We start from the raw sequence: 23,852 nt of genomic DNA on the forward strand, positions 1-23,852 counted from the left end.
TCGATCACCACCTTCATTCCCATGCAATACCTATATATAATCCCTCTCTGCCTTTCAACTTCCCACCAAATTAAACCCTCCATTGTTGACCTTCAAAAGAAACCATGGGAAATTTCTTTACTGCAATAATCTTCCTTATTAGCGCACTACTACTCTTCCATGTTTCATTGGCTTCTGTGGTTTCCACTGGAGATTTCAACCAAGATTTCTTTGTGATATATGCAGCCCCCGGGCATATAAACACTTCTGCAGATGGCCGATCAACAAGCCTCACACTCGACACCGCCGCTGGTAATCCACAAAACATACATAATATATATAAATCAAGAAATTAAAGCATATATAGCTAAGAATTGAACTAACCTTCTTCATTAATTCTGTGTTTTAATTAATTAGCAAGTTCATCAATGTCGACCAAGGATAAGTACTTGTTTGGGCAGTTCGTCATGAAGATGAAACTGGTTCCTGGGTATTCTGCCGGCACTGTTACCGCCTTCTATGTAAGTCTTGTGTTTCATTTTACTTGTCGATCAATTCAAATCTCATTAACGGAACTAAACGCGTAAAATTGGATCCGGATGTGGAGCAATTGATGATTAGTTATCTTTTTAAATGATATATGTTGCAGTTAATGTCAGATCCGGCCGCGAGCCGTGATGAGATGGACTTTGAATTTCTGGGGAATGTGGCCGGGGATCTATACACTCTTCAGACGAATGTTTTTACGAATGGATATGGCGAAAGAGAGCAGAAGATTAAGCTGTGGTTTGATCCAACAGAAGACTTCCATAACTATACTATATTATGGAACATCTACCATATCGTGTAAGCTAACGTTATACTCCCATTTCATATTTCATATTTTTATTCCCACACTTAAATTAGGAGTTATTTTTATCAGAGATCCATTGTCTTTGGTGGTAATTATAAATTTAGTCTCACACTATCATTTTTGTCATTTTACATCTCAGACTATCGTTTTTGGACACTTTAGTCCTTATAATTTTTTATATTTTTAGTAAGGGCATTTTTGTCTATTCATATTTTTCTTTTGTTATTTTTTCGGTTTCAGCCAGTTTAATTGGTTTAAAACTTTAGGTAACCTATGATTTTTAGTAATCATATTTTTCAACCAATTTTTAGTAAAGTCCTAAACCAATTAAACGGGTTGAAACCGGAAAAAATAACAAAAAAAAAATGAAGCGACAAAAATGCCTTACTAAAAATAGAAAAAAATCATGAGAATGACTAAAAGTGTCCAAAAAAGACAATTTGTGATGTATAATGGTAAAAACGATAGTCTGGGATTAAATTTGGAATTGATACTAAAGACAAGGAACCTTCGATGGAATTAACTCCTTAAATTAGTGATACATGTAACACTTTTATGGTGCCCACATGAAGAAAATAACCTATCAGAGTCCGTCATATTAGAGAGTAAATTTGAGGGAGTAAAATTTGGAAGTAAACTTTATATTTTAACTCTATAACGTAACCATGCATCTTATTATATTATTAGAAATTCAACTAGTTTTAGTCATCTATTTATTCCCTATGAACTAGCTACCCTACAATTACGAAAAACTTGAAAGTTTGCTCACTTTCAAGGCACTCAACTCAAATTTGGGGAAAGTAAAATTAAATTAAAACTTGTGTGGACTTGCAGATTTATGGTGGACAGTGTACCCATAAGAACATACAGGAACCATGCAGACAAAGGGGTGGCATATCCAATGGGGCAGCCGGCGCCGGCGCAGATTAGCTTATGGGACGGCAGCAGCTGGGCAACTGACGGCGGCAGAGTGAAGATTGACTGGTCAAAGGCCCCCTTCATAGCCTCATTCAAGGACTACACCATAGACGCTTGTGTGTGGAAAGGGGACCCCTCCGAATGTAGGGCAGATGGGCCTTCAAATTGGTGGAATCAGGACAATTATAGCACTCTAACACCGATTCAAAGAGGCCTGTACGAATGGGTCATGAAGTACCAAATTACCTATGACTATTGTACGGACAGCCAAAGATTTAACGGTTCCATCCCTTTGGAATGCTCTCTTCCTAAGTATTGATGATCATGTATCATATCATACACACCAAATTCTACGACATCCTAAGTCAATAATAATAATAATTTTTTAAGAATAAAAATGTTTTTACTTTTTATTTTGATATTTTATTTAATAAGTATAGAAGAAGTGAGCAAGCTAAGAGCAAGAAAGAGGCAAAGAATAATAATGGGATGAAGCTAATTAAGGCATAGATAGTTATGAAGTTGGGTGTAGAATTGAAGATAATGAGAAAGATTGCCAAAAGATGAAGATTGTCAGTTGATCACTTTCTTTACCTTTCCACCATTTTTAATTCTTAGATGTTTACAAAAGTTTCTTACACACAAGCCTGTCTGAACCAGGTCAAAGGGATCTGCCCGCAGATTCAAACATTGGTCTCTTCTGTTAAATATTGCATACTGAACCATTAAGCTAGCTAAAGCTAACTAAGTTCGTGTCGGCATTATATTCTTTAATTAATACTAAGTAATAGTTAGCGCGCTGAATTAAGAAACAAACAAACAAAGTTGGCCAAATAGTATAAAGCAAAACTAGGAAGTTAGATTGTAATCTTTAATTATGGAGTTCAACCCATCGTCATTATGGCATAATTATATAGTAAAAATGCAGCTTAATTAATATTCTTTTGCTTCCTACTAAAGATATTTCTTGCTTAAGCATGACTCTTTATGGTTCTCTTCATCTATCCCCTCACCATATATAATATATATAAATCTTCATTCCCATGCAATACATACCTATGTATATATATATATTCTCTCTCTTTCGTTAGTTAAACTTCCCACCAAATAAAATCCTCCATTGTTGATCTTCAAAAAGAATCATGGGAAGAAACATCTGCAGACTCATCGTTGCTGCAATAATAATAATCTTTCTTAGCATTCTGAAGTTCCATGTTTCAATAGCTTCTGTGGTTTCCACTGGAGATTTCAACAGAGATTTCTTCGTGGCATGGGGCCCTACCCATGTAATTACTTCCCCAGATGGCCGATCAAGAAGCTTGAAACTCGACCGTGCTTCTGGTAATCTATAAAGTTTTACATAATTTCTCAACAAGTAGGGGCGGGAGTCGGTTCGATTCCGGTGATATTTGAATTTTATTTTGTTACTTTCCATATTCTAACTAAGGGTCCGTTTGGAAAGCTAGAAAATGACTTCTGGAAAATGAGTCATTTTCCGGAAAACATTTTCCTTTCCAGTGTTTGGTTGCATTCTGGAAAACTGTTTTTGTGTGTTTGGTTCATTTTCTGGAAAATGAGTAGAATTGTATAATTAAACATTTTAATTATTTTATTTAGAATATTACAACATGTATAATAATATATAATAATATAATAATAATTTTAAATATAATAAAATAATAACTAATAATATATCAAAAATATTATGGTGGTGGTGGTGGTGTAGTGGTAGTGGTGTTATTTGTTATATCAAAAAAGTGAAAATACTTTGAATTTATTTCGAGTAAATTTGGGTATACATAAAATATTTTGGTTTATTTCGAGGTAATCTATAAATTGAAGCTGTCATTCTACAAATATTTTTTTTTTATCTAAGGGATGGTACGTGTCGGTTCGATTCAGTAATATTTGAATTTTCTTTTGAGTATTTGAAAATTTTGAGTGATGTTTTTTACTCTTCATATTTTAACTAAATTTAATTCAGTTATGTTTGGTACAAATGAAACTATTCTGGGTTTATTTCGAGTAAATTTGGGTATACTTATTTTTTTTTTTTAAATATCAATTTTGAGTTTTTAAATTATTTTATTATTGATATATTTATAATTTTTTGTATACTCTATCAAACTTAAAATAAGACAAAATACTATATTAACTAAGAAAATTTTGAAAATTAATAAGGAGTATAAAATTAATTATGAAATAATGTAATAGTCAATATATAATTTATATTTTTATATTTATAATAAAATTTCGAATTTAGGTTAGGTATGATATTGAACAGAATCTATATTTAAATATATCATAATTATAAAAATTATCTAAACGAATACTAACCTAAAATTCAAAATTAGTTTGATGTTAGTTCAGATAATTATTAATCCAAATTATGCCCACCTATGGAATCAAGAAAATATAGTTATCCCGGGTCGGAGTGTGGGGTCCTTAGGGTTGGGGATTCAACCGAGAAGAAAATATAGTTAAGTTTTTTTTTTTTTTTTTTGGTAGGAAGTGTAATGGCAACCAAGGATATGTACTTGTTCGGTCAGTTCGACATGAGGATTAAACTGATTCCTGGGAATTCTGCCGGCACTGTCGTGGCATTCTATGTAAGTGTGTTTGATCGAAATGAACATAATCCGACAGAGTGTAATGATGATATGAAAGACTTATGTTGGTAGTTAATATAATGATGCAGTTAACCTCGGACCAGCCGAACCGTGATGAGTTGGACTTTGAATTCCTGGGAAATGAACCCGGGAAGCCATGCATTCTTCAGACCAATGTTTTTGCTGATGGGTATGGCAACAGAGAGCATAGGATTAGGCTGTGGTTTGACCCAACCAAAGACTTCCACACCTATTCTATATTATGGAACCTCCACCAAATCGTGTAAGCATTTTAATTCACTCTAACCTAACCATTTTCTGAGATGATTAAGCTCTATAATATTGATCATAACGTTGAGCATATACCATTAATGTGCAATCCAACTATAAGGTTAAACTTTTAGTTGAGATGGAGCACATACTTCAATTTAATATCAAAGTCATGCCAAAGTCATGAGCATCTGCAGTCCACGTGACTGGCTAGCCCTATACCTAGCTAGCAGATTGTTGAACACTTAGTTATGAACAATATAGATTGATTTATCTCTTCATGGTGATTTACCAACCAAAGTCACGAGACAGAATTCACATAATTTTACACTCTCAAATAATAGCTGAAATCAATTAAACTTATGAATTTGCAGGTTTATGGTGGACTGGGTACCGATAAGAACATACAGGAACCATGTAGATAGAGGGGTGGCATATCCGAGGTGGCAGCCAATGGGGCTGAAGCTCAGCGTATGGGACGGCGACAGCTGGGCAACTGAGGGAGGAAGAGTGAAAATAGATTGGTTAAAGGCACCCTTCATAGCCACATTCAGGGACTACAGGATTGATGCCTGTGTGTGGGGAGGGAATCCCATATTTTGCTGGTCAGGTGGCCTTGCAAATTGGTGGAATAATGAGAGATCAAGCACTTTAACATGGGCTCAAAGAAGGCTGTTCAGATGGGTCAAAAGATACCACGTTATCTATGATTATTGCATGGATTTCCGAAGATTTAAGAATTCCCTCCCAAGAGAATGCTTCCTTCTCGAGTATTAATCATGACGATACGGTTACCAGAGAAATTTCGATTTTTATGATATTATTACTCTATAATTTAAGAATAAATAGGTTTTCACTTTCATTTTCCAATTCTTTCTTGCAAACACTGTTATAGAAGCCAAGTTCTTGAGATTGTAGTTGGAAGTTGGAACTACTATCATTGTATTTGGTTTACTTATATTAAACCTTCTTGTCCCATAACAAACAACAAAGTCGTTGTAGTATAGTGGTGAGTATTCTTGCCTGTCATGCAGGTGACCCGGGTTTGATCCCCGGCAATAGCAAATTTCTTTTCATTTTATTTGATAACCTGGCGATGTTTTTCTTTTTTATTTGATAACTTAACTTTGATAAATGAGTAAATACCCAAAATGGTCCCTCGACTATAGTTAAATTCACAAATTGGTCCTCAACTTTTAATTTCACCCAATTAAGTCCTTAACTTTGTAATTTTAACACAATTTGGTCCTCTGTCTATTTGACCGTTTGTTGACTGTGATTTTTGAGGATATATATGTAAATTCATGGTCCATCGTCGATTTTTTAAGGTTTCGGTTGCATTTTCAGACCGCACTGTTACATTTGAATCCACTGTCGAAAGCAATCTACCAAACCCGGTTACCTTCTTCATCCTCCCTTTGGATTCAATGTAGTTGAATTCGTACCAGAGCGAAGAAGACGACGTGTTTTCGAACTGGTACAACGTCAACCTAGAGGCCTCCGCGTGCTCCGACGAGAGCTGAAGGTTCTTCTAGAGATCGTCGATCACGGTCAACAAACGGTCAATTAGATAGAGGACCAAATCGTGTCAAAATTGCAAAGTTAAGGACTTAATTGGGTGAAATTGAAAGTTGAGGACCAATTTGTGAATTTAGCTATAGTCGATGGACCATTTTGGGTATTTACTCTTGATAAATCGAACAAATCTACACACAAAAAGCTCAAATTTCTAATGCTCGTGATAAGAATCGAACCCCGGGCAAGATTATGGGAGGTTTCCTTTTTTGTTTCACAGATCGTAAGCAAGTAATCTGCTGGCCAAAGATATCAGCAATATCACTTCATTCTGGAATAAAGTTCTAGGCAAAACCAGCAACTATATAAATATTGTCAATGAGAGTACATGCCCAAAAAGTGGGGGAAAAAAAGAATTAAATTACTAGTTTTATTTTTCTTTTACAATTATCAAAAGAACAATCTATGCAGCAAACCAATACCATCTTAAACAGCAGATCTAGCTTTTGCAGAACTGGAGAGACTGTAATTTCGTCAAAATAATTTAACAGGCTGTGGCCGGCCTGTGGGCGATAATGCTTCCTCGCTTGCTAAGGCATCGTTAGTGGAGTGGCTTCAGGTGGAAAACTTGGCAGGCTGGCTTGTAAGATCTTTTGGCGGCCGCTTGTTCAAACTTCTTTGTTGCAGCTTCGTTCTCTTCTAAGCTCGTTTGAACGAAGAACCTTATCCACCACGATGAGCTTCTCAATTTGGCCTTTTCAGGAAAAAAAAAAAAACAAAACAAAGATATAGTTCTCGGGGATGGCACCATTAAGAACAATGATCAATCTCGAAATAAGAATTTGGTGACTTACAGGGCGCCCAAATTTAGACATCTCTGGCGCTTTAGCTCTTTGCTGACCGGGATAACCTAGAAATTGGTTTGAAAATTCACAAACTCAACCTTTAAATGTTGAAACTTTACTCTAAGCAGCATGGTAGGAATATCCACTAATCCTTCTTGTCCAATTAAGAGATACTGTAATATTTTTTGAGTGCTACTGACTCTGTTACAATGCAGTATCTGTTCATAACTACTTTCTCAACCTATTAAAGCACAAAGAGTCAATACTGTCTCCTCTAAGGCTCGAAGCCACAACCTCCCATATGAGAGAGGAACTTGGTGCCACTCGACCACAAGGTCATTGGCAAAAGATACTGTAATATGTTTCAAAAAGAGTTGATCAAAATTTACCGGATAATATGACTAAACCATCAGCAGCCACTCTAGCCAATTGTGGAAGAGTCTTGTTAAGGTATCTCGGGGACAAGTAATCCACGGCATCTGACACCACGACAAGGGAGAATGACTTGGCACGGTAAGGAAGAGGAAACTTGATATCAGCCACACGCACTATGCCTTTCCGTACAAGACTCTTGCAGTTGGCATCGGCCTCATCTAAGTCGTATGGTTCAATTCCCCACGCTTCAGTATCCTCTTCTTTCAACAATGTGGACACTACCGAGCAGGTGTCGGGGCCCACATGCAATATTTTGTGCATGCTATCACCATATGCTTTTTTCAGTACAGGCAATGCATTTTGTAGCTCTAATGTACATGAAACACCGCCTACATCAAGTGATACGAGGGACATTAATTACGTGCTAAACCAAAAGTCGCTGAAAAATATAACACAAAAGCCTGAATAATAATTAGAATAATTGCATTTAAATTGGAAAGAATGAGGATGAAAGTTTTCATTTATCATAGCAGTCAGGAAAATCGCACAAATGTATGCTCGAGACTTGTAAATAACAAAAGCCCAATGGCTGTGGCTTGTAAAGACATATATAGAACGGAAAGTTAGACCTTTAATAAATACTAACATTATAATGAATAGACACTAACAGCATGTTTGGTTCATGGAATGAATTTTGAGGGAATAAGAATGCTATTCCATAGGGAATGGAATAGGTAAGGAATAGAACATGAATTGTATTATATTGTTTGGTTCGCTGAAGGAATAGACTTTAGAAATTATATTCCAGTATTTGGTTGGTTAAAGGAATAGAAACAATGGAATAGGTTTATTCCAAGAATATTATTCCATTCCTGACCTATTCCATGAACCAAACATGCTGTAAGGTTTTTAACAATCAGAAGAAAATAAAATGCCTTTATTCGCTTAGTGAAAAACCTATGCAAGACAGATATCCACATAAAGTGCAACAACATTCTATTATCATGTACCTTTCTCCGAACGAAGTGAAATGATTAACCATGTTATATCGTTATCTACTATCAACTGGTGATTTGAAATAGCATCATAAACAAACTCAAAAGAGTAATCATAGGAAATACCTTCGAGTCTGTTATACGCTTCTAATCCAGCTCTTCCACCTATCATGAAGAATAAACTATGTCAATGTAAACCAAAAAATGGGTTGGTTCAGCAGCCTCAAGCGACACAGGATAACCCATTACATGGTCCGATAAAATCTTCTTCGGTAAAAGAATACTCAAGTATATAGGACAATATATACCTGATCCACTGTGTAGATAGCCAATAATCAGCAATGCACCCTGCAAAATATATAAACCCTCTTACACAGCAATAATACATATATCTTAAAGCAACTGAGTATTATAGTGTCTAGGATGTTGAGGACATTTCGTTAAACTACACTTCCTCACTAGTCAACAACAGTACCAATGTTGAAAAAATCGCTAGGCGCCCTCTAGGCGGGCGCCTAGGAGGCACCGATTAATCGGCACCTAGGCGCGATTTTTGCAACACTGGACAATACTACATTATAAATAATCCCATAAGCCTATAACACACACACGCAAACATAGCAAAAAATGGATTTAAAGAAATGAATTAATACTTACCACAACCACAAGCCCTAGAGACAAAAAAGGAGAGGGGCGTGATTTGGGATGCAGGGAGCCTACAAATGGAAGGCTCCCAGCATCCATCAGACGGCGAGATGTATTTGGCCTTCTCGACATTGTAATGGAGTTGCAATTAGCAAGCACGGCGTGGTACTGAGTACAACATATGACAAGTATTAATTGAAAAAAAAAAAAAAAAAAAAAACCACAGAAGAATTCTTTAATCCCAAAACACTTTGAACTTTAAATATTGTCAAATTTGAGGTCAAGAAATACTAATCCAAGTTCACAAGTCATATGAAAAACTATCAGTTAGCAGAAGATGCTTGACTTTGGGATCAACTAGGCACATTATCCACCAAAGAAAATATTCCTCAAAGACAGCCAGTAATTGGGATTATTTCCATAAAGGTGACTTGCTAATGACAAGTTATGATTATGTGAAAATATAATGAGAAAAAGACAAAGGAAACCTCAAGCAGCCTGGAATTGGTTTGTTTCTATAAAAGGGACACCTTAATTAAGCTTAGATGCAAAGGAGGAAAAGACACAGAAACATTCAACCAAGGCAGAGAATCTCTTCCATACTTACTACCCCATTAATCAATGAAGCAGAACTTGCAACAAGCAGAACCACATATATCTCGGATAATACCATGTCATTTCACTCAAAAGATTACAACTTTAACCAACGAGTTATGAGCTGAAGGGAAGATAAAGAAGCCCAGAAGACCCGGAAAAAAAGTAACAAAATTTGACGTTTTTCTGAACTATGAAAAGCAACCCAAAACTTAAACTAGACGGAAAAGCGAACCTAAATGGCATACAGAGAATTACAGTTCCCAGTTCGAAATGAAGACCCAGAGAGAGAGAGAGAGAGAGAGAGAGAGAGAGAGAGAGAGAGAGAGAGAGAGAGTTACCTGAGAGGGAGATCTGTTGAGGTAGAGATGGAATGGAGGTGGGATCTGGATCTGCTCGCTTTCCTTCTACTACCTTATTATATACCTCTGCCGTCTACGCATCCAGGAATGTATTTGACTCGTACTGAAAGACACAGATATTGTTCTGATTTGGAATTTTACTTTTTCCTCCTTTTTTTCATTGTCACTCCTCTTTCATAGTAAGCCTCATGAAGTATTTTTCTTTTAAAAAACATGATTTCCTATAATAAAATTTATAAATGACGATATTGTTAGTCAACCATGGTGTAATGTTAGATCTCACCGTTGCGCGCTTAATCACAGCATTCTTTAGTTATTTGGTTGTCAGATCTCATCGTTCTTAAAATCGATTGGTGATAAGTAGATAAATATTAACTATTTAACCACATTCATTCAGGATAAGTCACAGTGCCACAGTTTGATGGCATAAACTCGACCCTCCAAGCCCTAGTCCCAACTCTCAACATATAAGTCTACCCATTATTTATTGTTATCACTTATAATTTAAATTAATTTAATTTTTAAATTTTTTTTAGCAACGGAAGTATAATTTTTAGAGATTAAATTTGACAATTTATTAAGAATTTATGATTATATTTTTCTCAATATAAGAATCATGACTTGAAATAAATCTAGATTAGGAGTTTTCTAATGTGTATATCTCTAGCCACTCGACACAACCCTTTAACGATGTAAAAGTGCAAATTACATCATAGATTGAGGTTTATAATAATAAATTATATTCCTCCTTACACATGAATTTTAATTCACGGTATAACGATTGATATAAAAGTCTTCTAAATTTGGCTAATTTTTTTCCACTTGTGGGTTGGCTCTTCTCGGGCTTGGAATATCGAATGCTGTATGCAAAAAAAAAAAAAAAAAAAAAAAAAAAACTGAAGGTATCAATTTTTCAAAAATTTATATGCCATGAAAAAGATTTGAGTCAGCTTAAATGTATGCTCAATGTATATGCATCACACAAAAGAGGAAAAAATATCTAGACCGCAGCAGTATTTATGTTCAATGTATAATGACACCTCTTAGTATTTATGTTTCCAAAACGCTATTTTATATATATATATATATATATATATATATATATATATACATACATACACATAAAAGCTTCCCTATTTTACAACACCTAAATAGTGTATGATCTCCTCACAAAATGATATGATACAGTATTATATATGTTGCAGTTTTGCAGAACTAAAACATCTAAAACTGTTCAATACTCTTCACAGCCTCAGCTTTGCAGGTTGTCTTGTAATGCCCCGTTTGATTGCACCGGCTACAATGGACAGTGTGCTTTTCTCGATTCAGATCCTCAACACACAGTCGCTTTTTTTCAGGCCGGCCAGGCGGCCGACGAAATTTTGGAGGCCGGACAATGCGGGCATCATCGTTTATCGTGAGCTCGCCTTCTTTCTTCCAAGCAATCTTATCAGGGATGGGGCGCACCTCTCCTGCATAAGTTGCGCGATAACTTTCAGTGGTGAAGTATTTCTGCGTGAAGGCGTATACATCTTTTCCGCATGAGATGATGGCAGCGATGGCGTGAGAACAGGGTATCCCATACAGCTGCCAGTCGCGACAAGAACAAGAATGGGTGCCAATATTCACAATGTCTGATCGTTCGCCTGATATGACTTCAAATTCTACTTCATCTGATCTTAGTACTTGATATTTGGAAGCGGAGTCCATGGCCTCCAAAACCCGCCTCTCGGTGGATGGGGCAAGAAAGGAAAACCATGCATTACTCTTTGCACGACGTGCCTCAAACTCGTCCATTATTTTACTGTGAATCCGTTCGATCACCTGAATTATGGGAAGCTCCTGGGCCTCGTGAATCCATTGATTGAACTCTTCAGTGTTGGAAGAGAAATGACCATATCGTGTTGATTCAAAATGCATCAATGCCCAACACGAAGGAGGATACTGCTGAAGCCACTTTGCTGCATCTGAAGAAACTTCCTCGATTTCTCCCATTTTTTCTTTAAAACCACTAGTGGTGGTGGCATATGCAGCTTTCCACAGGAGATTTACAAGCCTGGAATTCTTGAACTCTTTAGCAATGCTTTCACTCAAGTACCGCATACAAATTGCATGAGAAGATTTGGGGAACTTTCTTTCCACAGCATCTGTGATGGCTTTCTGCCTATCAGATATAAAGACAAACTCAGGTATCTGGCTACTATTCATCTCTAATGCCTTCTGCAACCGAGATAAGAACCACATCCAGCTTTCATCGTTCTCCACATCAACAACACCAAAGGCAAGTGGAAACAAACCACCTTCAGCATCGAAAGAGGTGGCTGACAGTAGGGTGCCAAGGTATTTACTCTTAAGCAGGAATCCACCAAGTCCAATGATTGGTAAACAACCATTAAGGAATCCACACAGAGAAGCACTAAATGAGATAAACAGCTGTTGAAAGCGATTATCGGCACCAGCAGTAAATACATCTGCAACACTTCCCGGGTTGGCCTTTCTTAGTTGCTCACAGTATGCTGGTAGAAGACAGTATCCTTCTTCAGATGAACCATATATAGCTTGCAGCCCACGCTCCTTTGCTCGCCATGCTTGCTTATATGGTATCGTTATCCCATATCGTTCATAGATATCATGCAAAATATCTTTTGGCTTGTAATTTATATCCTGGCGAAGTCGTTCCTCTATAAAATTCACAATCCAATCCACGGAAGCCTGATGATGCCCGTTTTGTGCATTTTTTCCGCAGCTATGCGCTCCTTCAAGGCTTCGTATTGCAAACGTAGGGGCATTTGGAAGCTTAACTGCACGTATGCGCCATGGACATCCTTCTGATGCGCATTTTGCAATGTAACGGACAAGGTCACTTTTTATGATACGAAGCTCAAAGTGTTGTGCAATAGCAGCCTCTTTGATTGCACTACGGAAGGCTTTGACATCACGAAATTCTTGACCAACAAAAAAATTCTGATCTTCCATAAAATAATACACTACTCGCGATCTCTAGTCCGAGACATTTAAGGTCAACCCCTCCGCGGCTCAGCTTATATTAAAAAAAAAAAAAAAAAAAAAGACCTTCTTGAACCTGAAACATTTAGCATAATTTCTCAAGAGATGCTAGGAAGGGGAATATGAGAGGAAAAAGAATCTTTACAAAAAGAGCACTGCAGTGCGTGAATTAAAGGTGATTCATCAGTACAGGGCTATGAAGTGCGAAGACCAAGGTAGATGCATTCTCACACAAACAAACAAACAAACAAACAAACAAACACAAGAGTTTTCAACAAAAAAAAAAAAAACAAACAAACATAAGCACATGGTTTCTTAGAAACCATATGCCGAAGCAATTTGACAGTGAAAATTGAAAAGACATTTACACACAGGAACTCACACATGTGGACAAGAACAAGCATCATCCCTTTGTTCATACAGATTTTAATGACTATATCATATTTAACTAAGGTATGAACTTTAGCCATGTCAACTTCGTGAAAGAAGATGATACTACCCATATCCACCTCAAAAACTGCATTTCTCCTAAGCAGAAAATTTTCGTTTGTGCTATCCAACAATAACTCTATGCAGCCAGATAGCTCTCTCTTCTCATCACAGAGTACAAATAAAACAGTTCAACATGAGAGAATTTCAAATTTACTCCCTTTCACTTTTTTAACCCTAAACAGCAAATTGCTAATTGCTTTCCCATTTCACTTCTACTTCTCCAGCATTCACATTCCACACCATGGAAGATACACGAATGATAAAGACAGGCATGATCTTATGAAGCAAGAATTGAGATAAAGCAGAAAACAGTAAAATGATACATAAATATAAGAAAAAAAATCAATTAATTTCGGTTTTTAAATGTTAAAAAAAGAAAGAAAAACTCCCAGAAACTCTGCAGGGCACTAACCTTAAGCTTAGAGTCCGAGAATAGCTTAGGGCGATCGGAGAAGTGCAGACGGAGGAGAGAACTCGATTTGGGGATTCTGGAGAGAGATTGGATCATGCTGAGGCTATTATTGTCTTTTGGTAGCGTAATATTTTAATCCGGGTCGGTTCTGTTACTTGTGTAGTTCTATACCAGACTAGAGACTGCCGGTCCAAATATAGTTTTTAATTTTTTTTCCCAAATATAATAACTTTTAATGTAATATTTTTCTGTGAAAGTAAATCGGTTGTAGGTGTGTACGGAATAATTTTACTTTTATTTTATGTGTCAAAGATCTTGTAGTCAAGTCTCATACTGTGATTCTTTCAAATTAGAGGTCATAGGTTTGAATTTCATGGGGGAATTGACTCTTTGTGTTTTAATAGGTTGAGAAACTATGGGTTCGAACTCCAATGAGAGAATTGACTCTTTGTACTTCAATAGAAAGTATGGACAGATACTACATTGTAACAAAGTCGTACTTTGAGATTAATTTTTTCATTTTTTACTTCATTAATCACCTATTAGATATATATACTTTTTTGTTACATACAACATTTGGTATCCTCGTAACTACGAGATTAATTCAAATTCCACCTAACCACAAAAATAAATTTAAGAGTTGAATTGAAGCACTAGTCAAATTATGTATGACTAAATACAGTAAAATGGTTGATAATACACTTCTGGTTTCCTCAACAGGAAATGTTAATCCTTTTTAACCAATTAAGTACTAAGAAAAACAGGATTAACAAGCCAAACTTCAAGTTTAACTGGAGAAAAGAAAGAAAGACATAAGATCTTGATTCTTGATGATCAGTCTAGATTAACAGGAGGAGCTCTATGGTAGGCTGGGACTGTAACTGGAAAGAACATTTGTCTAACTCCTTCTGCTCTTATGATTGGCAAGATGATCCCAGATGCACCCTAAAAACCAAAATCATAAATTGCTTAAAAACTGCAGCTTTTAAGTTAAGTTGAGAGAAGGGCATATATATATGGGGTGGGTACTCACAGAGATGAGTCTTGTCCCTAACCACAGCCGGTTAGGCGAAGGAAAGGGGATTAACAGGCGCCCAACGCCATAAACTGCCACCGCGAAGAAATGCAATACCAAGCTCAGAGGCTTCGGGTTCAGACCAGAAAGTAGAGACACAGGTCCATTTGAGAAAACCCCTCCAAGGCTTAGGTAATCAAAGCATGCTTCTCTCATTTCTTGCCTAGCTTCATCAGGGGAAGCACAGAACACTTTGTATAACGCACCAGCTAGAGTGTTTATAGTGGATGCAACAGGCTGCAGAAAAGCAAGAATCATATATAAAATCTATCCAAAAACCAGAAACCAAGCCTCGGGTTAGTTGATGATGATAGTCCATTCAATTCGTTTACCTTTCGAATGGTGTAAAAGGATTCGAGGTACTTGCATAAGGTGGGTCCGTCGTTTAAGTCCTGCAGAGGTCTAATAAGATCGCGAAGAACAACAACATCTGACAATGCAACGGTCATGCCCCCTCCAGTCAAAGGATGTCTCATGTTGAAGGCATCTCCCATGAGAAGAGCCCCAGGAGTGGGCTGGGGATTTGCAGGCATGCTTCTGTTGATCATTGTTCTGATGTTTCCCTTTTCAATCGCTGCCATGAAAGCGTCGTGGAGCTCTGGAGGGATCTGAGGAGCCACTTTTGTTCTTAGATAATTTGCCATTTCTCCAGAGGCCAGAGAGGGGACTTTTTGCCCTGGAACATCAACCAAACACCGGATTTCAGTGCTGCTGATAGGGTAGAACAGGATTGGAGAAGGATCTGCAAGGATAACATGTCCATGGTTCACAAATGGAAGCTGGCAGTTCTCCAGGAGCATGCCAACAAAACAAGAAGGAATATCCACCTACAACAACATCAATCTTTAGATCTTGAACACATTAATAACCACAAAGTACTAAGAATTCTGGGACAACACCAGTCAAGTTGGTCAGACTATTGATTTAGTAATCACAAGATTACAAGTTCAACTGCCAGCAAGAACAGCCTTTTGGCCTTTTTGGATTGAGCCAGTCAACTATGAACAATCTGACTGGTTTACAGTCTCTCACAAGGCTCAGATTGTAGCTGCGGGTTTCTCTCGTCACCCAAAAAAGTACTAAGAACTCGACATGTATTAGTAACAAGACATCACATACTTTGGGATCACACAAAGAGCGTCGCAGATTTGAGGAGCAGCCATCACAAACAATTGTAAGAGGGGCATATGAAGTCAATTCTTGCCCATCCTTGTTCTTGTATTGAACTCCCTTGACAGTTCCATCTTCTTCAACCAAACGCATGACAGTTCCTTGTTCTAACCTTATACTAAACCAGAAAAACAGTAAATCAACAAGCATTTGAATTTCTCAAAGAAATTAGAAGAAGATTAAAAGATTACTTTGGAAGGGTTGATGCTTTTTCCCTCATCCTCTGAACGAAACGCCCATGGTGAAAACTTCTTCCAGTGACATCAGACTGGAATTTTTCTAAGGGATAAGACAACTTGGTACTTCTGCCATCCTTGAAAAGTGCATATCCATAAACCCTCTGGGCATCAATAGTACCCAAGCAATCTGAACCCAAGAAACAAAGCAATAAGTTTACATTGCTGCTAAACAGAAATTTCTCAAACTGGGATTTTAATTTGCAGAAAATATTGAATCTTCATCCATACCTTCAAGCCCCAATTCAATTAGTTTCAAATACCCTCCAGGTTGAAGAAGTTCGCCAACAATTCTATCTGGTTGTGTCAGATCTCTTTCTATGACATGAACCCGACGTCCATCCTTGGTTCAAAACAAATTAACTAATCAATACAGAATTCAAGTAATCTTAGTTTATAAGCAAAAAGTTTGAATCTTTTTGGTATCTCTGAACTCTGATCTGCATTTCATGCTGTCATGCATTACTATTATGCATGAATGGGCAGGTGAGAAATAATATATATATATATACCTTGCCAAGCGTGTAAGCAAGAGCAGCACCGGCAACGCCGGCGCCGACAATGATGATATCGGTACTCTCGTCGTCTTCCACCGTCCGGCGACGGCTGTTCACCGGCGTCGTCTTAATGCCAGAAGCTTTGCTTTTCTTGACAACCTGTCTTCTGAGGTTGAAAAGGAAGACAAACCCAAGGAAGGAAGCAATCAAACAGCCCAAAACATACCCACCAATCATCATCATTACCATCTCAATATATTCAAGAAAAGAAAATGAAATCTCTCTGATCTCTCTCCCCTCTGAAGAATGCTTTTGGGAAGTGTTGAAGTGATACAATAATGGTTTGCTGTCCGGACCAGAAACGATGGCAGCTTTTATAAGGAAACCAAATGGGAAAAGGACATATTAGTTACATGAAATGATGGATATAGTCCAAGGAATAGCATTATAGCATTCATCAACCACTTGGCCCGGGGTAATCCCAGCCAAATTAGTCTAACTACAAAGTTAAAATTTGACTTTGAATCTGAGTGTGCTATGTGAACGTCTTCTTAATTTGAGTCGATCAGTTATAGACAAATTAGACAGATCTTTATGATCATTTACTAAATAACTTCACAAAATAAAATTTACTCAGTACAAATTCTCAAATAGTAACTACGGTTTTTTTCAAGTCACCCTAATAACCCATTGGTCAAGTCAGAATTGTGCCTGAAATTGTTTGGAGAAATAACACTGGAATATATAATGCCAAAATTACTGTCAAAGGTCTTGGAATCTTAATTAGTGCAAACAGACAAGTTAAAAACATGAATCTTGGTACTGGTGCATGAATTTCTTCTTTTTTTTCTTTTTCTTTTTGTTTCAGTTTATGACCTGATAACGTAATTAACTTATCAATTAATTTTGATTTATTTGATCACTATTAGTTATTTGACTTGGTTAAACAATCAATATTGTTAGTTTTCTGTAACAGCTTATTATTACTTCAAAATGTTAAAATTCAAAAAGATGCTCAAAACAACTTTTTCGATCCGATCAACTTTTTGAGAAAGTCGATCATTTTTGCATGTAATAAACTATCAGTTAACAACTTAATTTATTAAATATTTTTCTATAATCAACAAATGCTATAAAACTCACTAACTCAATTAGTTAATAATTATTTACCAAACACAGTACCTGTAGTATGAAAGAAATGGAAAGCCATGTGGGTTGGTAGAGCCAAGTCAACAGTTAGTGCTTGTGAACTCTACATCATTAAGGATCTGACCAAAATGGATCAGGATTTATAATGCTATATATTGTCCACGCATAAATCAAAATTGGACAGCCATTAAAACATTTTTATATGCATTAAATAATTAATCACACGATTTGAACACTTCAACATGCAACTGTTAGTAAACATAATCCAAAATTTATCTACTCAGGCAACATGTCAATGGTTTGGTCTTTAACAATCTGTGGGAATTGTTGTCGATCGTTGTTGGTTTTATTTTTTATTTTTAAATTTTTTGGGGTGGTGTTTTTGGTATGGATTGGCCGGATTGCAATATTACAATAAAAATATTGTCTTGTGGTGCGCGACCTTGACTTGCATAATCTTGAAGTCTTCCAAATGTTGCGGTTAAGTAATCACTTATATGTTCATGATTCAACAAGCATGGACTTTGAACTTTGAAGTAGTTATTTACTCACTAATAAAACAAAAAATAAAATAAAAATACGGCTAAAGAGATGACTTGTTGATTGAGCATGATTCTCGATGAGGTTCGAACCTTAGTCTCTTTTTCTAAGTCTAAAATACTGGTTACTAAATCAGTAAGCTAAGTTTATGCGAGCTGATATGTTAAATACTATCAAAGGTGTGTGTAACATGCTGATTTGATGGCAACAAGCAAGTTGAAAAGTTTTTATAAATCCAACTAGTTATAAATTTTCTTATTTTTAATACGAGTTTAAATATACTGATGTGTTCAAACTTTATATATTTTAATAAGGATTAGTAATATTGGTATAACCAATAAATGTTAATGGTACAGTTGAGTCTCTGCGATGGTCATACAACTAAGTCTATCAAATTCAATTTAAAGACAACTTTTTCAATAACGTTACTACATGTACATGAATTCGAACTCTCTCGAAGAAGTAAAGGTGTGTAGGTAATAATCTAGAAAAGGGAGGATTTAATTCTCTATGCCTATACTCTTACCCCATCATACTGGGAAGTGGAGAGAAAAGGGAATGGATCACTCTATACTTCCATAGTTCCCACTCCTTTTTCTTTGATTTTCCTTTTTAAAAAGTGGGTTGAATGGGATTGGCAAAAACTGGTCACTTCACACTTCACAATCCACAAATGCAATTATTTCATTATGTGAAAATAAAAGTTTGGTCTTGATATTGCCAAAAAGTTTTTATTTTTATTTTTTTATTATAAATCTCTGGGAAATGAAGAGGGCAGCTCATAATGTTGTCAGTTCAAACTCCAAACAAACTGAGAGCCAAAAACAGATTCATGATTTTAGCCTAAAGGGATACTATTTATAATATTCTTCATGCAATCTCAATCTTTTAAGAGAGAATCATCAAGAACAAATAAAAACTAAAGTTCCCTTTGATCTTCAGAGCATGGACTGAGAATAATCTGCAATATCATCTGAGGCTCCAGGTCAGCTGTAATTTGGTGGATTCAAGCTATACCTTTCAGAATGTTTTTCAGCTTTTCATTTGCAGCCACAAGCTCTGCTGCTATTCCGGGTTCATTTGCAGAATGCCCCGCATCACGAACAACCTGATATGGAACACAAAACGGAAACAGAGCTGAGCAATATTTCAACACAAGAGATCGGGCGTGTATGTAGTATACAAGAAACAAGAACAGCTAGAAAACTAATCGAGTGAGAAAGAGCGGAGAGATGGAAATAAGTGATGAATTCCCCATTTCTTGGTATTGGCCTCGTAAACCAGATTTAAAAAAAAAAAAAAGATTCAGTAATCTTACTGTGAGTTCAGCCTCGGGCCAAGCCTTATGAAGATCCCAAGCTGACATCATGGGACAGCAAACATCATATCTACCCTGCAAAATAAAACAAACATCTAGGGCACGTTTACTAACTGAAAGTTTTTTCATTGGAGAATAGAAAACAGAAAACATGTTTACTAGCACAGTTTTCCATTCTGAATGGGTATAAAGGAGAAATAGTTACTAGCAGATGGCATCACGCACCTGAACAATAATGGTTTTGATGTGCTTTATCTTTTCAAGATTGTCTAGCAGGAAAGAATCCGAAGGGAAGAATCCCTTGTTGATAAAGTAGTGGTTCTCGATCCTTGCAAATGCCTGGGGGAGCATAATAGGCATAAATCGACAATTTTCAAGGAACATTTACATTTAAAATTCCATAAGGTTACCAAATTAACTGCTCGTCAAAGTTCTCACCAGCGAAAAGCTGTCATCATCTCCTCTCTTTACGTTTTCTTCATTAGGGAGAAGATGAGCTGTCATCATTTCCCATTTGGTCCATGCCTTAGCTGCTGCATTCTAAAAAACTCAGAACTTCAGAAAATTGTTTTTAAAAAGTGAAAATGTTTGTTAAAGATTTAGAGCTGTATAAAATTAATCATGCACAAGAAAAAGGCACTGGATTAATGGGTTCTGCAAGTATAATAGGTCATGAAAGATTGAAACAAGGCATGTGTGTGTGCCATGAAGCATAAAATTCATCTTACTTGTGTTTCGGGATCATCGGAATTTAATCTCTTGTGGTATGCCTCAACTAGGCAATTTCGTTCATTTTCTGGAATCAAATCTCTGAAAGGTTCCCATGCTGCAGCAAACAACAATGGAGTGTTGGGAGCGGTAGACGGGTCGGGGGTTATTAAGCCTCATAACTACAATTTTGGTTCCCCTAGCAACCCTTCCACCGCAATTATTGCTTTAAAAGGTTGCTAAATATAAATCTGATGTAACCAGCTTGGTTGGCGTGAGTGACCGTGCACTCTTGTCCCTTAAAAGAGGTCGGGAGTTCGAACTCCCTCCCATATGGAAAAACCAATCTGGCCAGCACTTTGCCCCTTAATTGGGCCGGCCCGGGGGAATTAGTCTGAGTATGGTACAGCCTAAAGCCTTAAAGGTGCCTCCTACAGTTCGGGCCTGCTCAGGACACCTCATAGTCTGACCACAAATATATATATATAAATCTTATGTTAAAAACCATACCATCAGGAAATATTGCAGCAGCACCACCCTCATAAAACCAATCGATTTCTTTCTTCCTCAACAAAAATATCCCTCTGAGGACCAAGCCAGTAACCTTAAACGAAGTGCATAAAAGGCCAAGGATAAATTTCCAATTGATTCATATACCTTATTAACAATTTAATCTATAATAATGTTTTGGATTCATTTATCAAAGCTTATACCAGAGAAGTCTGAACATGATAGAAAAGTAGTTAACCTTGTCAGGATGTGATTGGCTATACGCAAGAGCAAGTGTGCTACCCCAAGATCCACCAAAGACCTGGAAAAAATTATAATTGTGAATAGTTGTGAAGGAGCATCTATTGAACTAAATCTATACGATAAACAATTTCTACCTGCCATTCTGGGATTTCCAAGTGCTCTCTTAGTTTTTCAATATCCGCAACAAGGTCCCACGTAGTATTCTCCTCCAAGCAAGCGTGGGGGGTACTTTTACCCGCACCTCTCTGGAAGAAGACCATACAGACATGAAATGAGCACAAAAATTCCTCCTTTAACAAAGCACTCGCATTATTACCTGATCAAATAGAATGATCCGGTAGAACTCAGGATCAAAGAATCTTCGGTTACTTGGAGAAGTTCCACCTCCTGGACCTCCATGGAGAAAAACAACAGGCTGTAAAGCAGAAAACATCTTCAGACCAATTGCAATACTGATTTGTCAATATATATAGCATAACTAGCAAATCACCTAAAACAGATAACGGTATAGGATTATGGCCCTGTTTGGTAACATAGTTAGCTTATCAGCCAATTTTGGCTTATTTGACCACTATTAGCTATTTGACTTGGTCAAACAACCAATATAAGTGTTTGATTAATTAGCTTTTTGTAACAATTTATTACTCCAAAATGCTAAAATTCAAAACAGCTTTTTTGAGAAAGTCATTTTGCATGTAATAAGCTATCAGCTAACAGCTAACAGCTAATTTAGCAAACATCTTTCTACAATCAGGTAATGTTACCTAATCAGCTAACAGCTATTTACCAAACACCCCTATAGCTTTATTGCATTATGCATTAGCGCAAAGAGGCCAACCATGATTTCAAAGAGAATGTCTTCTGCTAAACTACAGCTATCTAAGGCGGCTATGTTTCTGATGAAGTAAAGCAAAAAAGTGTAACTGAATAGAATGCTCTGATGCTTATCCACATGGATGGTCAATATTTTCTTTCAAAGATTAAAATCATGATGATCTCAGAAACCTCATTAAACATCATGATACAAGTTAATTCACACTAATCATAAACATAGTACATTGGAAGGGGAACAAGGAAGCTCACATGCCCGCTGGGATTACCAGACTGCTCCCAGTATATGGTGTGAAGATCAGAAACCTTCAAGAAACCCGTACTATATGGCTCTATTGCCGAGTAAAGATTCCTATTTAATTCCAAAGAATCTTTCTTCAAATCCATTAGTTCCTCCTCAACCTTGAAATCCAGATTCTGAGAACGCAACACTAAATTCCGTCTTCCTACAAACTTACAACAAAACCAATAATTATTTCAACCAATAAAATATATATATATGAAGTACAAAAACTAACCCGTTGACCTTCCCCTTCTAACAAGTATTCTTATAGGCACCGAACAAAAAAAGAAGCAAACTTTCTTTTAAAAACCAAATCTTTTCTTCAGTTTTTACTGTACAATTTTGTAGAAGTTGATGAATTTTACCCTTCTAGTGATCGACAACGATGGAATAAAATATTGTATCAGTTGTGTACGAACTAATGAGAATGAATTCAAAGAGAGTAAGATAAAGACCTGCGCGTAGGTTAAAATTTGTGTGGTGGAAGGAGAAGATTGGTTGATGAAATGGGAGCGGAGAATTCTTTCGCGGCGGTGTAGCAAGCGGCGAGTGAAAGTGAAGAAGGATCTTTGAATGAAAAGCCGTTCCTATCTTCATTTGTTCGGTTCATGACCCGGGTTTACGCTCATTGATTATGCCAACATTTTTACTATGATTACACTATTTTCGGATTTTCCTAGATAAGAGAATCCCCCTCCCCCCGGACATCTCCAATAATAAAAATTCTTATTAAGTTCTTGTGTGAATCAGGTTAAAAAATAAAAATCAAATAGCTCACTCAACTACACACAAAATTATAATTAAATTATCAAAATAAAAAAATAAATATAATTGAGTCTTTGAACGATACAAACTCATGCAATCAGACTTAAAATGACGACCACTCTAGCTATGAAGGAGTGCATGATGGGCCCTTTGTTATGTACTCGATGCATAATTGTAATTTTTATTCTAAAAAAACTTTAACAGGGCGTTTTGTTGAATTACTGGGAATAAAGTGGGAATTTAAATTCCAGTGTTTAGTTGACAGGAATAGAGTTACTGGGAATTTCAATTCCAATGTTTGGTATAGATGGGAATTGAAAGGGAATAAGTAGTATAAAGTAAAAAATGTCCATTATTGTTGTTAGACACTAATTTTAGGTTAAAAAGGGAAGGGATAATTTTGACTCATCACTATCTTTTTTTCTCAGAAATTAAAATTTCAGGGGACACATGAAATTTTAATTCCATGAAAATGGGGGAATTGCAATTCCCTCCAACCAAACTACGGAATTTAATGACTTTTGGAATTAGGTGGGAATTAAGTGGGAAGAGAATTTAAAATCCCTCCAACCAAACGCCCTATAAAATTAACAATAGGACTCAACATCTCCCTCTTCTTTGTCACATCAACTTCTCTTCATCCATACGAGCAAAAAT

General features: G+C 36.6%; 6 protein-coding genes across 10 annotated transcripts; 2 read left to right on the forward strand and 4 right to left on the reverse strand.

The window, feature by feature from the left end:
- The first annotated feature begins 75 nt into the window (after window positions 1-75).
- LOC109161306 (probable xyloglucan endotransglucosylase/hydrolase protein 10) lies at window positions 76-2,163 on the forward strand. Its single transcript, XM_019309641.1, has 4 exons — window positions 76-291; window positions 397-500; window positions 629-825; window positions 1,667-2,163. The coding sequence occupies exons 1-4, from the start codon at window positions 105-107 to the stop codon at window positions 2,067-2,069; spliced, it is 891 nt and encodes a 296-aa protein (XP_019165186.1). The 5' UTR covers window positions 76-104; the 3' UTR covers window positions 2,070-2,163.
- A 672-nt stretch (window positions 2,164-2,835) lies between these two features.
- On the forward strand, window positions 2,836-5,499 carry LOC109161540 (probable xyloglucan endotransglucosylase/hydrolase protein 10). The gene is made up of 4 exons (XM_019309987.1): window positions 2,836-3,091; window positions 4,259-4,359; window positions 4,449-4,642; window positions 5,004-5,499. The coding sequence occupies exons 1-4, from the start codon at window positions 2,893-2,895 to the stop codon at window positions 5,404-5,406; spliced, it is 897 nt and encodes a 298-aa protein (XP_019165532.1). The 5' UTR covers window positions 2,836-2,892; the 3' UTR covers window positions 5,407-5,499.
- A 977-nt stretch (window positions 5,500-6,476) lies between these two features.
- LOC109161541 (uncharacterized protein At3g49720-like) lies at window positions 6,477-10,048 on the reverse strand. Of its 2 annotated transcripts, none has more exons than XM_019309989.1 (7): window positions 9,940-10,048; window positions 9,017-9,172; window positions 8,668-8,707; window positions 8,486-8,524; window positions 7,379-7,753; window positions 6,999-7,054; window positions 6,477-6,898 (listed from the first exon to the last, which is right to left on the reverse strand). In XM_019309989.1, exons 2-7 carry the CDS (start codon window positions 9,134-9,136, stop codon window positions 6,746-6,748), a joined length of 783 nt encoding a protein of 260 aa, XP_019165534.1. In that variant the 5' UTR covers window positions 9,137-9,172; window positions 9,940-10,048; the 3' UTR covers window positions 6,477-6,745. The 2 variants fall into 2 exon arrangements, with proteins under 2 accessions (XP_019165534.1, XP_019165533.1); XM_019309988.1 differs by having other exon boundaries at window positions 9,017-9,177; window positions 9,938-10,045.
- A 698-nt stretch (window positions 10,049-10,746) lies between these two features.
- On the reverse strand, window positions 10,747-23,125 carry LOC109161290 (proline iminopeptidase). Of its 4 annotated transcripts, none has more exons than XR_002050894.1 (12): window positions 22,886-23,123; window positions 22,400-22,593; window positions 21,633-21,731; window positions 21,451-21,561; window positions 21,312-21,374; window positions 21,074-21,167; window positions 20,584-20,681; window positions 20,294-20,395; window positions 20,081-20,194; window positions 19,856-19,930; window positions 19,350-19,645; window positions 10,747-10,757 (listed from the first exon to the last, which is right to left on the reverse strand). XR_002050894.1 is itself a non-coding variant. In XM_019309620.1 (11 exons), exons 1-11 carry the CDS (start codon window positions 23,025-23,027, stop codon window positions 19,544-19,546), a joined length of 1,194 nt encoding a protein of 397 aa, XP_019165165.1. In that variant the 5' UTR covers window positions 23,028-23,123; the 3' UTR covers window positions 19,291-19,543. The 4 variants fall into 4 exon arrangements, 2 of the variants coding, with proteins under 2 accessions (XP_019165165.1, XP_019165166.1); XR_002050895.1 differs by lacking the exon at window positions 22,886-23,123 and adding an exon at window positions 22,666-22,810; XM_019309620.1 differs by lacking the exon at window positions 10,747-10,757 and having other exon boundaries at window positions 19,291-19,645.
- Window positions 11,147-14,019, reverse strand: LOC109161284. Its single transcript, XM_019309608.1, has 2 exons — window positions 13,871-14,019; window positions 11,147-13,042 (listed from the first exon to the last, which is right to left on the reverse strand). The coding sequence occupies exon 2, from the start codon at window positions 12,934-12,936 to the stop codon at window positions 11,185-11,187; it is 1,752 nt and encodes a 583-aa protein (XP_019165153.1). The 5' UTR covers window positions 12,937-13,042; window positions 13,871-14,019; the 3' UTR covers window positions 11,147-11,184.
- Window positions 14,487-17,226, reverse strand: LOC109161287 (squalene monooxygenase-like). The gene is made up of 7 exons (XM_019309616.1): window positions 16,864-17,226; window positions 16,583-16,694; window positions 16,307-16,481; window positions 16,065-16,233; window positions 15,278-15,772; window positions 14,904-15,182; window positions 14,487-14,815 (listed from the first exon to the last, which is right to left on the reverse strand). The coding sequence occupies exons 1-7, from the start codon at window positions 17,095-17,097 to the stop codon at window positions 14,705-14,707; spliced, it is 1,575 nt and encodes a 524-aa protein (XP_019165161.1). The 5' UTR covers window positions 17,098-17,226; the 3' UTR covers window positions 14,487-14,704.
- Window positions 23,126-23,852: the final 727 nt, after the last annotated feature.

The sequence above is a fragment of the Ipomoea nil genome, unplaced genomic scaffold (genome assembly GCF_001879475.1).
Source record: "Ipomoea nil cultivar Tokyo-kokei standard unplaced genomic scaffold, Asagao_1.1 scaffold2922, whole genome shotgun sequence".
Lineage (NCBI taxonomy): Eukaryota > Viridiplantae > Streptophyta > Magnoliopsida > Solanales > Convolvulaceae > Ipomoea > Ipomoea nil.